The sequence below is a fragment of the Cebus imitator genome, unplaced genomic scaffold (assembly GCF_001604975.1).
Source record: "Cebus imitator isolate Cc_AM_T3 unplaced genomic scaffold, Cebus_imitator-1.0 Scaffold170, whole genome shotgun sequence".
In the NCBI taxonomy this organism is placed as follows: Eukaryota; Metazoa; Chordata; class Mammalia; order Primates; family Cebidae; genus Cebus; species Cebus imitator.
Window position 1 is genome coordinate 3095355 of NW_016107485.1, and position 15601 is coordinate 3110955.

Genomic DNA, 15601 nt, shown 5'->3' on the forward strand with positions numbered 1-15601 from the left:
TCCCAAGATCAGAGATGGCTTGCCCTGGAGAGAGGCTGTGGGGCCTTCTGTCTGGCCAGGATCTAGCTCAGGGTCCTCCCCTCAGGCCAGCTGTCCCCACCAAGGTGTTGGCAATGGAAAGCTCCCCCAGCAGACCCTCTCCCAGCCCAGACCACAGGTAGGGCTGCCTTGAGGTTTTATGTAGCCTTACAGTCCTGCAGAACCTGGGGTTAGAAGAGACAGTGACAGGAACAGGTACCTCAGGATAGGAGATGGGTCCCTGAGCAGCCCCAAGCAGAGAAAGAAGCTGCAGAAATCTCGGGGGGGTAACCAGCCCAGAGACCTCTCCCAAACCTCAAGGAGCCAGGCACCCCTGCAGGGTTGAGGGCCCCTCAGACTGTATTCCTTCTTCCCCAGTGGCTTTTAATGAAAGCTCCCTAAAAGCCAGTGCCTCCCATCTGCCCTCCTGGAGTGTGAGAGGCCCTGGCCCTGTCCCTGCACCCCGACCCCTACAAGGCAGGTCTGCACCCTGAGCCCTCTGGCCACTAGTCCTCTCCCTGCTCTCCTGTCCAGCCCTCATCCCAGCCTGACTCTCCAGCGCTTGCCCCCTCCACCCAGATGGACCTGGAGCACCCACTGCAGCCCCTCTTTGGGACCCCCACTTCTCTGCTGAAGAAGGAACCACCTGGCTATGAGGAAGCCATGAGCCAGCAGCCCAAGCAGCAGGTGAGGGAGGTGGGCAGGGTCTGGCCATGTGGGCACCTGCCCTAAGCCGCTGGGCTGAGGCTTCTACAGCCCCACCCGAAGGAACGGGCCAGGCAAAGCCTGGCTTCAGGGTCAGAGAGGCCTTGGGGAGTGGACCGTTAGGGAACGGGCACCAGGCGTCTGGGCACGCCCGTGGGTGCTATGGATTTGGCTATCCATTCTGGGGCAGAGGGAGGGCCTCTTTCCTAGGCCAGGCTGGGAGCTCCCATTCAAGATTTTTATCTTTTTTTTCCCCTTGGTCCCACAGGAAAATGGTTCCTCAAGCCAGCAGATGGATGACCTGTTCGACATTCTCATTCAGAGTGGAGGTAACCCCGGGTCCCTGCTGTCTCCCTGACAGCCTCCTCTCTTCATAGGTGTCTCTAGCCCTGGGTTGGTTGGTTTTTATCGAATGCTTCATGCGTGACCAGTCTCGGGCAGGCACTGGATGCAGCAGTGGCTACAAGCCCTCCTGTCTCCAAGGCCTGGGTGAAAGGACCGGGGAAGGTGCCATCCTTCAGCTGGGAGCACTGCCCCAAGGCCCTCGCCTGCCCATGAACAGAAGAGACATTTGCCCTTGTGGAGCTGACAGTGCAGCCCCGGGAGGCGGACAACAAATATATAAATAAGCAGATCATATGGAAGATCCAAGAGGAGCCTTAGGAGAAATGGAGGGGAGGGAAAGAGGTCTGGGGAGCCTGGCAGGGAAGGTCCAGGATGCCTCCTGTGAGCAGGAGCAGCTGTGTGCATCTGTATGGCCTCGGGATCGCCTGTCGAGTTGGAGTGGAGTTGAGAGAAGAGGAAGAAGGACTTTGTGGCCAGATCATGCGGGCTTCCTGGGCACCAGGGCAGGGTGGCTTTGGCTGGACTGTGTGGGAAGCCATCGCACAGCCTTGAGCAGAGTGGCCTGGTCTGATGGAGGACCTAGGAACCTTCCAGCTGCTGTAGCGACAGTAGCTGCACAAGGGCAGAAGCAAGGAACCCCGGGTTGAGGGCAGCTGGAGAGCAGGGCTGTGGCCCAGCAGGCAGCAGTGGCAGGCAGAGGAGTGGCTGGAGTCGGCCCCATTTGGAGAGCCGGGTTGGTGTCCTTATGGATGAGATGAGGGGAGAGGGAAGGAACAGCCAAGAATGACCCCAAGGGCTGTGGCTTGAAGGGCCAGGGTGAAGCAGCCATTGGTGGGGTGAGCCGAGGGGGGAGGTGGCACATGTGGGACCACATTGTGCAGCCTGATGGGATATGTCATGAGCCCGAGTGGAGGGTTCACAGGGACAGTTGACATCAAGTGGCATTTGTGAGAGAGGTCAGGGCCGGAAGTAGGAGTTGGGGTGTAGTGGCATCTAGATTGGCCGTCGGAGCCAGGAGGCAGCCCAGAGCGTGAGGTGGGGGAGCAGAGGTCGGGGCTGAGCCCAGCCTTGGGGGTTGGGAGGACAAGCAGTGGCAGGGCACGGTGTCCTGGAAGCCAGCTGCAGCCAAGGGACCTGAGGATTGAAGCCTGGTCATGGAAGCAGGCGTCATGGGTAAACAAGCAAGTCGTGAGAGGCCTGAGAGCAGGGTTGGGGTGGCCATGGAGAGTTCTCTGGGAGGTTCCCCTGCAGAGGGGAGGAAGGAGGAAGGAGGTAGGGCAGGTGCTGGCAGGAGATGGTGCACATCTGTGTGAGGGGACCCAGCTGTAGTGGGAGATCCCAGAGGACCTGGAGATGGCCCTCAGGAGGAGCTCGGGGACCTTACTGGCGGCAGAAGGCAAGAAGGCTGGGCATGTGGTACTGATGCTGGGCACCGAGCGTGGACTTCTCTCCTAGTGTTAGTGGCTCCAGGAGGAGGGACTCAGGGGTGCAGGCAAAGCAGGAGCTCAGCCTGGAACCACAGCTCTACCAGGGTGGACTTGATGTAGGAATTTTATTTAATTTTATTTCAATGTCAGATGAGCTCAGTCACTGGTGTTCCTGTGAGGTCAGCAATTCTTAAGCCATAGGGAGAATTTCCGGGTCCTGGGGGCACTACTGCAGGTGGTACCACTGTGAGGACACTGGGCTGGGCACTCAGGAGAGAGGCTTTGGGAGCTTCCAAGGGAAGGAGGCAGCTACCCCAGAGAAGAGATTGTTCAAGAAGGAAAAGAGAAGAGGCCTTGAACTCTAGCTTTTAAGCAGTGGCAGAGAAAGGGAGATGGTGAGTGTGGGTGCTGCCTGCCCCTAAAGGGACACTGAGAAGTGGACCAAGAGGTGGCAGTGATGCCAGAAGCAGGTGTTTGAGGAGAGAGGTCTGGGCAGGTGGGGCGGCTGGGCAGGCAGTGACCTCCTTGCCTGTTGAGAGCAGCCACAGGGCAGAGAATGCATTCTGCCGGGACAGGAGGGGCCAGAACCTGCAGGGTTGGGGAGCAGGCCTGGTTTCTGCATAATTATTTTTTTAGTTGTGGTGAAATTACAAAATTTGCCATTCTAACCATTTTTCAAGTGTCCATTCACAGTGTTGTGCAACTATCACCCCGATCCACTCTAGAATTTCTACCTCACCCCATAGGGAAACTATCCAGACAGTAACTCTCCACTCCAGCCCCTGGCATTCCCCATCCCACTTTCTACAAATTTGCCTGTTGTAGGGACCTCACAGAAGTGGAATTGCAGTTTGCCCTGTGTCTGGCTTATTTCACTCAGTGTAATGTCCTCAAGGTCCATCTGTGTTGCAGCATGTCAGAGCTTCTCTTTTTTTTAAAGGCTGAGTCATATCCCGTGGTGTGGACAGACCACTTTTTCTTTATCCATTCATCTGTGGCTGGACACCTGGGTTGTTCCCACCCTCTTAAGTGTTGTGAACAGCGCTGCTGTGAATGTGGGTGTGCAGGTGTCCGAGACCCTGCTTTTAGTTCTTCCGGGCATAAACCTAGGGCTGAATTGCTGGGTCGTATGGTAATTTCTGTGTTTAACTTTTTGAAATCTCTGAACTGTTTCCACTATGGCTGTAACATTTTACATTCAGACCAGCAAGGCACAAGGGTTCCACCTCCTCACCAGCACTACTTCTTGTCAATTTTTTGATACAAGCCATCCTAATGTGTGTGAAGTGGTGTCTTACAGTTTGCATTTCTGTCATTAGTGATGTGGAGCATCCTTTCATGTGCTGCCTAACCTTATTTGTATATTTTCTATTGGAGAATGGCTGAGTCCTTTGAACCTTTTTTTTGACTTTTTTTTAAATTTGGTAAAATACACCTAAAATTTACTTTTTTTTTTTTTTTTTTGTCGGGGAGTGGGTAAAGATGGGGTTTTGCCTTGTTTCCCAGGCTGGTCTCAAACTCCTGGCTTGAAGCCAGTCTGCCTATCCCGGCCTCCCAAAGTGCTGGCATGACAGGCGTAAGCCACTGTGCCCAACCCATCGTAACCATTTTGTTGTTGTTTTGAGCCACAGTTTTACTCTGTCCCCCAGGTTGGAGTGCAGTGGCGTGATCTCGGCTCACTGCAACCTCTGCCTCCCAGGGTCAAGGGATTCTCCTGCCGCAGCCTCCCAAGTAGCTGGGATGACAGGCACACCACCACACCTGGCTAATGTTTGTATTTTTAGTAGAGATGGGGTTTCACCATGTTGGCCAGGCTAGTCTTGAACTCCTGACCTCATGATCCATCCATCTTGGTTTCCCAAAGTGCTGGGATTACAGGCGTGAGCCACCACACCTGGCCAAGTTACTTGTCTTTTGTGACAGGTTATTTCACTAAGCATAGTGTTCTCAATTCCTTCATGAATTGATGGACACGGGTTGCTTCCACATTGTTACTACTGTGAATAATGCTGTTATCAACACCTATGTAAGAATTGCTAGATCTTATGGTAATCCTATTAAGTTTTTGAGGAACCTCAAAATAACTTTTTCATAGCAGCTGTACCATTCTGCATTTCTGTCACAGGGTACAAGAGCTCCAGTTTCTCCGTATCCTCACCAACACTCTTAAAAATTTAATTTTGCCGGGCACAGTGGCTCACGCCTATAATCCCAGCACTTTGGGAGGCTGAGGGGCAGATCATGAGGTCAAGAGATCGAGACCATCCTTGCTAACATGGTGAAACCCCATCTCTACTAAACTATACAAATTAGCTGGGGGTGGTGGCACGTTCCTGTAGTCCCAGTTACTCTGGAGGAGGAGGCAGGAAAATTGCTTGAAAACCTGGGAGGCAGAGGTTGCAGTGAGCCTAGATCACACCACTGTACTCCAGCCTGGCTCCTGGTGACAGAGGGAGACTCTCTCAAATTATAGTAGCTGCTCCAGTGGGTTTGAGGTGTATCTCACTGTATTCTCCCTCATGACTCGCGATACTGAGCTCTTACGTGGTGTTGGCTATTTGTGTGTCATCTTTGGAAAAATGTCTGTTCAAATCCTTTGCCCATTCTTGAATCAAGTTTGTTTTTTTGTTGTTGAGTTTTAAAAGTTCTCTGTGTATTCTGCATATCACTTCTTTAAAAGCTTTATAGTCTTGGCTCTTACATTTAAGTCTTTAATCTGTTTTATTTTTATAAATGATGTGAAGTTGGGGTCCACCTTCATTCTTTTGCACGTAGATATACAGGCTTGGTTTCTGATACCCATTTACTGTGTCTTGATTGGCAGAAATTTCAGCAGATTTCAAGGAGCCACCATCCCTGCCAGGGAAGGAGAAGCCATCCCCAACCACAGTCTGTGGGTCCCCACTGGCAGCACAGCCATCACCCTCTGCTGAGCTCCCCCAGGCTGCCCCACCCCCACCGGCCTCACCCTCCCTCCCTGGGCGTCTGGAGGACTTCTTGGAGAGCAGCACAGGGCTGCCCCTGCTGACCAGTGGGCATGAGGGGCCAGAGCCCCTTTCCCTCATTGATGACCTCCATAGCCAGATGCTGAGCAGCACTGCCATCCTGGACCACCCCCCGTCACCCATGGACACCTCAGAATTGCACTTTGCCCCTGAGCCCAGCAGCAGCATGGGCCTGGACCTGGCTGATGGCCACTTGGACAGCATGGACTGGCTGGAGCTGTCATCGGGTGGTCCCGTGCTGAGCCTGGCCCCCCTCAGCACCACTGCCCCCAGCCTCTTCTCCACAGACTTCCTCGATGGCCATGATTTACAGCTGCACTGGGATTCCTGCTTGTAGCTCTCTGACTTGAGACTGGGGGTGGGGAAGGGGCTGGGGAGTCAGGGTACTCCAGTGCGTGGCTCTCCTGCGTGATTGGGGCTCTCCACATGGTTGTGAGTCTTGACAATCACAGCCCCTGCTTTTTCCCTTCCCTGGGAGACTGGAACAGAGAAGCCCCTACTCCTGGTTCAGGCCTACCTAGGGCAGAGGAAAGCAGCTGTCAAGAAGCAGCCCTGGTTCTCACGCTGGGGTCTTGGACACCTGGTCAGGGCCAGGGCCATTTCAGCTTGACCTCCTTTTTTGAGGTCAGGGGGCACTCACTGGCTACAATTTGGCTAAGGTAGGTAAAGCCCAGCCAGGATGCTTCTCTTCTGGCCCAGGGCTGAGACAGGTCAAGGGGTGAATCTCCTTCCTTTCTCTTCCCCGCTTTGCTCTGAAGGGAGAAATTAGCCTGGGCTGCTACCCACCCCCATTCCCGATGTCTGCCAACCCCAGGGTCCCAGGGCTCCCAGCCATTTTAGTGTCTTGGTGTAATGTAACCATTTAGTGGTTGGTGGCAAAAATTTTCTGTACAAGTGTATATACCTCTATTATATATCGACATACATATAGACATATTTTTGGGGGGAAGGAGATGGGTGCCACTCCCTCCCATCCTACTTTCACAAAAGGGCCTGGAAGGCCATAGCTCCTGGGGGCTGGATGCAGGGTTACCCTTCAGCTGGGTGCCAGGCTGGTGCCCAGCCTGGCATGCAGCTACCCAGGCCTACCCATCACGTGTGGTTGACAGGTAGACACCCTGCCACAGTCTGTGCCCCACCTGCCCTGCTTCCTGGCTCTTTATCAGTGCCACGAGGGCAGAGGTGCTTCCTGGCCTTCCTGCCAGGAGCTCTCCACCCACTCACATTCCGTCCCCACCGCCTCACTGTAGCCAATGTGGCCCTGAGACAGGAGGGGATTTGGGCCCAGCTTCACCCCGCTGTGGGGCTGAGAGGTGGCGTTGTGGCGACCTGCCCTGGGGCCACTGGCTTTGTATTCTGGCCTGACTCGTAGGGGAGTAGGGATGGAGTCACCAAAACCAGTGCTGGAACAAACACGGGGAAGGTGTGTGAACTTTTTGAAATAAAAACAAAAACACAGGCCTGACAGACAGTCCAACTTATTCAGTCCATAGAAGGGGTGGGTGGCACAGCTGGGTCCTGGGCCTGTTGTGTCCCACATCTGAGAGGCCAGGCAGTGCCAGACCTTGGATCTGAAGCCAGCCGGTACTTTCTCAAAGACAGTTTATTTATAAACCAGAGTCCAGGAACCTATTAGCTCATCCCCACCCCCTTCCCTCTTCCTGAGCAAAGATGTGGCTCCCTACCTCCTCAAAGGTTTTTGGTACAAACTGTGGTTTGGGCCCTAAGGACCCTGGTGGGGCAGGGCACCCTCTGCTCCCACCACCTGGGATGTGCTGGGAAAACTGGAGGGGGGGAGCCTGAAATCCCGGGGCCCTAGGCAGGGCTCTGGAACACCTCTTCCCCAGACCCTGCAGCCTGGGCCACCGCAGGCCCAAGGCTGGCCAGGGTGAGGAGGAAGGGGTCACCCGTCCACATCCCAGCTGAAGAGGTGGTGCTTCACCAGCATGTCTCGGACGCCCTCCTTCAGGGGCTGCTGCGCCTGCAAACAGGGCAGCTCCTCACCTCACAGGCCTTGGGCATGGCCGGGGCCAGGGTGGTTCCTAATCACTGGCACCAGCACTCTGGGTCCCCACCTTGGCCACCCCAAGACCTGTTTGGGCACCTCCATCAGTGCAGGCCCAATGAGGCCCACACCACCCACCTCTCTCTTTGCAGGGAGCTCCCAGTCCTGGGAGAGGCTGAAGGCAAAGCAGCAGAGGACTCTAGAGGTGAGGAGTGGGGCAGTGAGGCTCCTGTCACCCCAGCCAGCCCTTCCTACCCCACCTCCATCCCCAACCCCAGGCCTGGCCCAGAGGCCCAGCTAGGTCCTCACCGGAGCTCACACTTGATCTGGACCCAGCCCGGGCTGCGCAGGAAGGACCAGGGCTGGTACCACTTCTCCACTGTGGGCAGGCTGGAGCAGAGCACCTCCAGCCACAGGTGCAGCACCTGCTCACTAGGGACACGGCCAGGAGTGGGAAGCAGGGGCAGCTCCAGGCCCTTCTGGCTACAGCCATAGTGGGGGCCTCTGACCTGTCCCTCAGCTCCCAGACCACCCTCTTCAGGGAAGGACCTGGGCGCCACCCTCCCCCCCCACTCCAGGGCTCTCCTCCAACCCCTTTTCCACACTCACTTGAGCCCCACGCAGATCAGTGAGCGGAGCTTCACATCCATTTGTGCGTGCACTGCATCGTGGGTCACGTTCACAGACTGCACAGCCTGGGGACAGCACAGGCAGCTGTCACTCGGGCTAACCCCAGAGAGGTCTCTAGGGTCTGGCAGAGGAGGCTCCCCTTACCCGGTAGAGCAGCTCCTCCGGGGTCAGGACCTTGCCATCTTCGTCCAACCTGAGGGGGCACCAAAGCTCCTGGGGTGCCGGGGCTGGGTCAGGCCTCATTCTCCCACCACAGGCGACCCCAGGCCCATTTACCTGAAGGTCTTACAGAGAACCAGGCGGGAATACACGGAGGCAAAGTCTCTCTCGACCTCCCGGCCTGCAGCCTGTGAGGACAACACACGGTATGAGTGCAGGGACAGGAAGATGCTGGCTCAAAGCCCTGGGGCTAGGTATCTGTCACCACCCTGCCAGCTCTTCCCATCCTCTTGGTGGGGCTCAGGGGCAGGAAGAGCCTAAGATGGGTGCTAGGGGGCACAGCAGGCGTGGTGCAGGGTAGGAAACATGGGCCCAGCCACTGACTTACCTCCTCGATAAACAGCCAGGGGTGGCAGGCACCCCCAAGCAGGGATGGCTTCTTCAATCCATGTTCGAACAGGGCCTTAAGGGCTGGGCAAAGGGTCCCTCGCACAAGGTCTGTGACCCCCTCAGTCACTGAGTCGTCCCCCGCGATGGAGTACTAATAAGAGTGATGGGTGTGAGAAAGCCATGCCTGACGCCTGCAGCCTGGCACCTTCCCGTCCTCTGTGCCATGCTACAAGCCAGGACTCCCTGGGGACACAGGCCAGCCTGACTAGGAAGGCGCCAGCCCTGCCCAGCCTTCCCTTACCTCTTTGCTGCGCTCATCCAGGACTTCCACGAACTTGGCTGGAAACCAGCCTGCAGGAAAAACAAGCCCTGTGAGGCACAGCCAGGTTGCTGCCCCGATGGCTGAAGACAGGACAAACACAGCCTGCAGGCAGGCCACCAGCCCAGCTGCCTCGGGAAACCTCAAGCCAGGCCAGGGGTATGGAGGAGAATGGCTACCCCAGGTCTTTGTCCTCTGTGCCCACCCTTCCTCCCTCTCCCAGCTCAAGAGCAGACCAAGGCCCCACCTCGCAGGCCGTTCAGCTCCCCTACCCAGCAGTGCTCGTCCTTCTGAGACACGATCTGCACAGGAGGAAAAACAGGAACCAAAGCTGGGTGCCAGGGGCCAGCACCTCCTGCACCATCAATACGACTCCTCAGCAACTAGGCCAGGCCAAGACCCCCACGTGTTCAGAAGAGAAGCTCTTGGCAAGGAAAGGGAGGGATGGGGCTTGGAGGGAGGCTGGGGAACCAGCCCTAGCCTGAGGACCTCGCAGTCCCTCGCCCCCACGCACTGTGATGATGTCATTCTTGCGGAAGCCCAGCTCGTCGTCGTCATGCCGCTCAAAGTCCAGCAGGGCCTTGGCTCGGCGCCGGTGGCTGCGTGAACATGCCACGTAGTTCTCATGGTCCCGCTGGTGGCTCTCCATGCTGTAGTCTGGGGTCAGCTCCTGCCACAGTGAACACAGGCCCCTGAAGCGGGAGAAGCCTCAGCACCACCAAGGGGGTTGGAGGAGTTAGGGCCGAGTTTGGTACCGGCCCAGGGTACTGGTGACTCACCACGTTGCAATTTTTGGGGTCTGTGCACTGGAAGTGGTGGGCCACGCGCAGGATGGCTTCCCGGAGGTCGGCCACCAGTTCCGTCTGCTTGATGTTCTTGGCCTTGAGCACCTCCAGGTCATCCTCCCCTAGGAGGCCCAGACAGCAACGGTGACCACAGCCCACCCCAGGTGTGTGAGGACAGATGCCTGCATGCTCACACTGCTGACACCCGCAGGGCTCTCACCGAAGAGCAGGGCAGTGATGGTGGACTTTCTCCGCTGGGTCCTGCGGCGAACAACCTGCACCACGGGGAGTGAGTCAGGGCGGCCCGGGCCCCTGGGCGGAAGAGAACCCACCACCCTCTGCTTATGCTCTCTCATCTGAAATGGCCCGAGGCCGGCTCCGACAGTTGAGAAAGGAATGCCCTCTTCCCAAACCATGCCAGGGGCAGAACCCGAGACACACAAAGCCCAAGGAGGAGTGGGTCACCCCACAGCTGTGGTCTGACTGGGCCCCTGGTGCCAGGCTCGGGGGGCAGAGCAGGAAGGGCTGGTCCATTTCCCACAGCCCTCATACTCTGAGCTTCCTCAAGGTGACCCCTCCCCCCTGCATGCCGTGGGCCCAGGTGGGGCTCCCCATCCTGGGCCACCTGAGAGAGGTTGGTGAGGGCACCAGCCCCCAGCAGCTGGCCCTGGTCTGCAATGAGATAGGCCAGGTGCTTGCGGCGCTGGGTCTCCACGGCCACATCGGTGAGGGAGCCAGCCAGCCGCATGGCCACCCCGAGAAGCAGCTCCACATCCTCCATCTGCGACGGGATATCCGAGAGTGTGTTGAAGATGGAGGCTGAGTTCTCTGACTGTATCAGCTCTTCCTCCTGGGCCATGCCAGAGCAGGATGGGGGAGGAGGTTGTCACTGCAGGGACCTGCCACTAAGCTAACTTCAACCCATCTTCAGGGACCCAAGTTGCCTTGGCTCGGTCATCAGGGACCAGGGGGGCTGGTCTTGCCTGGCCTAGGGAGGTCTCTCCCTCCCTTCCCAATCTCGGGCTCCTACTCTTCAGCCTGAAGTGGGGCTCTGGGGACAGCAGGGCCCTGGAGCACCTTGAGATGCAGCATGCCCAGTGTGAGCTGGAACAGCACCCGGGAGCCCTCGTAGAAAAACAGGTCCCAGATTCGCAGTAGCAGCTTGATGTCTACCACGCTGGCGAAGGCCGTGAGGAACCAGTGCAGCGTGATCAGGGACAGCTCTGTAAACACAGGTGCCGAAGCCCCAGGGAGGAGGTGGAGGAAACCTCCCCAGGACTGGAGTGAGGTCCTCCCTGCTCAAGAGGAAGGCAGGGAGGCAGGGAACACCAGAGAACAAAAGAGCACCAAACACCATGGGGCAGGGTACTGTGTCCCATCCCCACTTGGCCATCCACCCGAGGCCTCCACGCTGCAGCATGGGAGCCGGTGGCGCAGAAGCCCCTTACCGATGTCATGCTCTTGGAGCAGTTTGTCCAGACGAGGCAGGTACTGGACGATGAGGTGGCGCAGGACGCGCTGGTCAGTCTGGACGCCTAGCAGGGTCGTGCTGAAGTAGGAGGCGGGGAGCAGGTCCTCAACAATGGCGCACATCATCCAGAAGGCATCCTCCTCCTCCAGGAACAGCAGGAGGCAGGCGGCTACCTGGCCAGGGCACGGGGACAAGGGCCCTCTACCCAGGTCTTTGTACGAATTAGAAAAGGCACCCCCACCCTAGGGAGAACAATTAGCAGAAACCTCTCGGGGGCAAACATGCTGGAATGCAGGCCTTCCTCGGGCTGGTTTCCTTGGCCTGTATCAGTTTCATGTTCCTCATTGGGCGGGGGGGTCCCTCTGCTTGAATAATGGGCAGCTCCCCCCTGATCTCCTTGGGGACTCCCCTGTCCCCCTTCCTGCTGCCTTTTCCGGGGTTGTGCTCACCATGCCCGTGCCCTGGCAGTAGCCAATCTCTGGGTAGAGCCAGGCTAGGGCCCGGAGCACCCTGCGCAGACGGGGTACCCCGATGCTGCCCATGCTGGCGAAGCAGGCGTTGCTGGGCATGGTGCGGAGCAGGTCCTTCTCGATCTGTCAGGCAGCCACCAGCACCCACAACGACAAGACCTTGTGACACCCTGGGAGGGAGGCAGACCCCAGGCAGGCTTCTCCCCCAGGAATGGGGATTCCTTGTGCTCCTGGACAAGGTCACCCTCCTCCCTTCAGGGTCAGCTCCCAGCTAATGAGGAGCCGGGACATCAAATCCACCTGGGAGCTTCATGCCAGACCGACTGACTGAGAACATGTGGCCTGAGGCCTGGAGTCTATATTTAGAGTCCCCATCTGTTCCTACAATGGACCCGGGCTTAGGAACCCCATCTCCAAGACCTTTCATGGCACTGATGGCCTAGAGAGGACCCAGGAGGGAACAAGTGTCCTCCAGGCACTTGTGGGTGAAAGGGTAGTCTCCCCTCAAAACAAGGGCACACTCTCAGAACCCCAGGCAGACCTCTTCCCTCCTGTGAGCCTAGATGCCTCCAGCTCTTCCTGCACAGCACCACCAGCCTCACCTGTTTGGCAGCAATGGTCTCATCGTTGGAGCTGTTCTTCACAATCTCGCGATAGGACAGCTCAGAGTTCTTCTTCTTCTGCAGGGCTCCAGACAGCCGCATCCATAGCTGAAGGAAGGGAGCCAAAAGGACACTCAGTTTTTCTCGTGGCACCTGATCACAGGGCCAAGACCCCCTCAATCCCCTGTGGCCATCTTACCTGTGGCCTCATGCCATGTGGGATGCCAGCCAGCACCAGGGAGCGGAGCTTCTCAGAGCGGGGTAGGGAGACTGCAATCTTGTCCCAGGTGAGATCCCCCACGTCGTGGTTATGGGTAAACTCCAGGTGGGCCTGCCACCGCAGCCTCTGCGGAGCATCCTCCATCAGAGGGGAGCTCGCCAGTGGACTAGAACCAGGCTCACCACCTTCTGCCAGGAGAGAGCCACGGGATATGGCAGTGAGCAGAGGACGAAGGAAGCAGCATGCTCCATTGCTGTTCTCCAAACAGCCAAGCCTGTCTTCAAGAGGGCCTGAGCTTCTTGGCTCCAAGCCAGATCGCTCCCCCTAGATCCAGATTCCTACAGCTAATGGCTTTCTGACATGCACCTTACGACGAGCAAAACTCTTCACTTTCTCCTCAAAGCCACTCCTACCATAGTCCTACCCGGATTCCGAAATGACACATTCTCCTGCTGCTCAGCCTAAACCTTGGAGTCACCTCTGGCTCCTCCCTCACCCAGACCCCACACTCAGTCCATCAGCAAACACACAGGATTCTTTTACATCTCACCACCCCTGACCACAGCCCTTGTACAAGCCATTGTCCTTCATCCGGATGGCTGCAGTAGCCCTCTCACTGGCCTCCATGTTGCTCCCCTTACCTCCCAAAGGCTGTTCTCCCCACAGCCATAGTGACCCTTCCAAAATGCAAGTCAGATCATGTCATTCCGGTTACTCCCTCCATTCCAATGACACAGTCCTCCTTGTTTTTCCCCAAAAAAGGCCACTACAGGGCCTTTGCACCTCTCCTTCCCCAGCTGTGCCCATTCCCTGGCTTCCTTATGTATGAGTGACTACCCCTCTTCCCTATCCCTGGAAGTATTTTTTTTTTTTTTTTTTTTTTTTTTTTTTTTTTTTTTTTTTTTTTTTTTTTTTTTTTTTTTTTTTTTTTTTTTTTTGGACGGAGTCTTGCTCTTGCTGCCCAGGCTGGAGTGCAATGGCACGATCTTGGCTCACTGCAACCTCCGCCTCCTGGGTTCAAGAGATTCTTCTGCCTCAGCCTCCCAAGTGGCTGGGACTACAGGTGCGCATCTCCACGCCCAGCTAATTTTTGTATTTTTAGAAGAGATGGGGTTTTTTAGCATGTTGACCAGGCTGATCTCAAACTCCTGACCTCATGATCCTTCCGCCTTGGCCTCCCAAAGTGCTAGGATTACAGGAATGAGCCACTGCGCCTAGCCTCCCTGGAAGTATTTTCACTGCTTTTCTCGCCCCAGCATATTACATGCTGGTTTGCTGCCTACCTCCCTCACTAGAATCAGAACTCCATGTAGTCGAGACAACCTTCAGTTTTGTTCAGGTCCTGGGGATGCAGCTGTGGAGAGTATACCACCCACAGTTGGGTTCATGAGCTATGTGTTGAATGAATGAGGACAAGCTCTCCTGTGGCAACCCAGCAATCCGTGTGTGAACTCCACAGGCAGCCTCGTCCTTATTCACCTGAAAGCCAATCCGTCAGCTCAGCTTTCAAAGATACCAATTTTGATGACTTTACAGTAAAATGCACAAATGTTAGATGTACATTTTGGTGTATAAACAAATGTCTAAATGTTGTCCCCATCAAGCAATCTCAATTCCATGTATAACAGTGACCCAGACAAACACAGACCTTTCCATCACACAGCAAGCTCCCTGTGTCTCTCAACCCAAACCTTTCACCTGCAGATATCTGCCTAGGAATCAGAAGAACAAGAAAAACTTTTGTCGGAACTGGAAACATGAGTGACCCAAAGGTGATTAGCTACAGTCAATTAAAATGTCCCAGCCACAGTTCTGGCCTGGCAGATGGCCTTCCCAATAGCCCACTCAGGACCAAAAGATCCACTTACAGTAAAAAACAGAAGTGGGCTAGAGACTCAGTTATAGGAAAGTGGTTATCCAATTACTGTAAGTTCATTATAATAGGATATTATGCAGCCATTGAAAATATGCTTTTTCTGAGACAGTCTTGCTCTGTTGCCCAGGCTGGAGTGCAGTGGCGCAATCTTGGCTCACTGCCTCCTGGGTTCAAGTGATTCTCTTGCTTCAGCCTTCTGAGTAGCTGGGATTACAGGCACCTGCCACCACGCCTGGCTGATTTTTGTATTTTTAGTAGAGACCGGGTTTCACCATGTTGGCCAGGACGGTCTTGAACTACTGACCTCAAGTGATCCACCCACCTTGGCCTCCCAAAGTGCTGGGATTACAGGCATGAGTCCAGCCTGAATTTTTCAACTTCTCTGCAATGAACACGGTTGCTTTTATTATCAGGTAAAGATCAGTAAAATTTATCTCAAAAAAGGCAGAGGTCTCCCAGACTTATAACAGTATCACCCTCAAATATACTCTGTCCTTAAATCTGGAACACTGACACATCAGAACTTAGCCATCATGTGCCGTGTAATTCCACTCATGGGAGTGGCATCCTCCCCAAACAGCAGCAGCAAGATGCCATGCAAGGGCTCCATTTTACCTTCCTTGTCCACCCGGAAACCAAACTCATCGTAGTAGAACTCTGGTTGCTCTGCTGACTCTTCCTTCTAGAATAAGGATGAGGAATGAAGTCAGTTGTCTGTTCCCCTCGCTGGGGCCCTCAGGCCTGAAAGATGCCACCCACAGGGTTGCCTGCTAAAATCCCACCCAGCCTTCAAGCTCAAATCAAAGGCACAGAATCCTTCTCGGAACTCAACCTCAACCGTCTCTGAACCTTCTTCTAGCATTTTCTCAACCTTCTTCTACAATTTTCCTTGTTCTTCTCAGAGGTGGGTCCCCTTCATATGGCAGCATAGGAGTGCAGCAGGCTGGTGCCTGGCTAACTGCTATACCTGCATGTACTTGGCCAAGGTCTCCTGGGGCCATATGCTCGGAGTCAGGGCTGAGAAAGGGCCACAGGCAGAAGGTGTATGGCTTCCTAAAACCAAACAGGACCAGGAGAACATTCAAGAAAATGCAGAGGCAGGTGGGAGTACATTTTCTCCACCTCTCTTATCTGGATGGTATTTTTTTTTTTTTTTTTTTTTTTTTGAGACAGA

General features: G+C 55.5%; 2 protein-coding genes across 11 annotated transcripts in view; one reads left to right on the plus strand and one right to left on the minus strand.

Moving 5' to 3' along the window:
• The window catches only part of MRTFA (myocardin related transcription factor A), a 216728-nt gene extending 209767 nt beyond the window's left edge, over positions 1–6961 (plus strand). For all 6 annotated transcript variants that reach the window (XM_037744358.1, XM_017544725.2, XM_017544726.2 and 3 more), the window contains 3 exons: positions 553–705; positions 992–1052; positions 5320–6961. In XM_037744358.1, the coding sequence (XP_037600286.1) occupies positions 553–705; positions 992–1052; positions 5320–5837 (732 nt within the window). In that variant the 3' untranslated portion in view covers positions 5838–6961. The remainder of the gene's footprint in view (positions 1–552; positions 706–991; positions 1053–5319) is intronic.
• A 124-nt stretch (positions 6962–7085) lies between these two features.
• SGSM3 (small G protein signaling modulator 3) overlaps positions 7086–15601 on the minus strand; it is a 35460-nt gene continuing 26944 nt past the window's right edge. Inside the window, exons 3-22 of one of the 5 annotated variants that reach the window (XM_017544730.2) lie at positions 15395–15480; positions 15043–15109; positions 12531–12739; positions 12332–12439; positions 11709–11852; positions 11237–11432; positions 10866–11011; positions 10414–10638; positions 10009–10063; positions 9783–9910; positions 9518–9673; positions 9251–9305; positions 8986–9035; positions 8683–8835; positions 8412–8482; positions 8280–8328; positions 8115–8200; positions 7815–7937; positions 7644–7704; positions 7086–7481 (exon numbers count right to left, since the gene is read on the minus strand). In XM_017544730.2, coding sequence (XP_017400219.1) covers positions 7404–7481; positions 7644–7704; positions 7815–7937; positions 8115–8200; positions 8280–8328; positions 8412–8482; positions 8683–8835; positions 8986–9035; positions 9251–9305; positions 9518–9673; positions 9783–9910; positions 10009–10063; positions 10414–10638; positions 10866–11011; positions 11237–11432; positions 11709–11852; positions 12332–12439; positions 12531–12739; positions 15043–15109; positions 15395–15480 — 2246 coding nt within the window. In that variant the 3' untranslated portion in view covers positions 7086–7403. Of the gene's footprint in view, positions 7482–7643; positions 7705–7814; positions 7938–8114; positions 8201–8279; positions 8329–8411; positions 8483–8682; positions 8836–8985; positions 9036–9250; positions 9306–9517; positions 9674–9782; positions 9911–10008; positions 10064–10413; positions 10639–10865; positions 11012–11236; positions 11433–11708; positions 11900–12331; positions 12440–12530; positions 12740–15042; positions 15110–15394; positions 15481–15601 lie in introns of all 5 variants that reach the window. The other 4 variants (XM_037744362.1, XM_037744363.1, XM_037744360.1 and 1 more) reach the window with 4 other exon arrangements.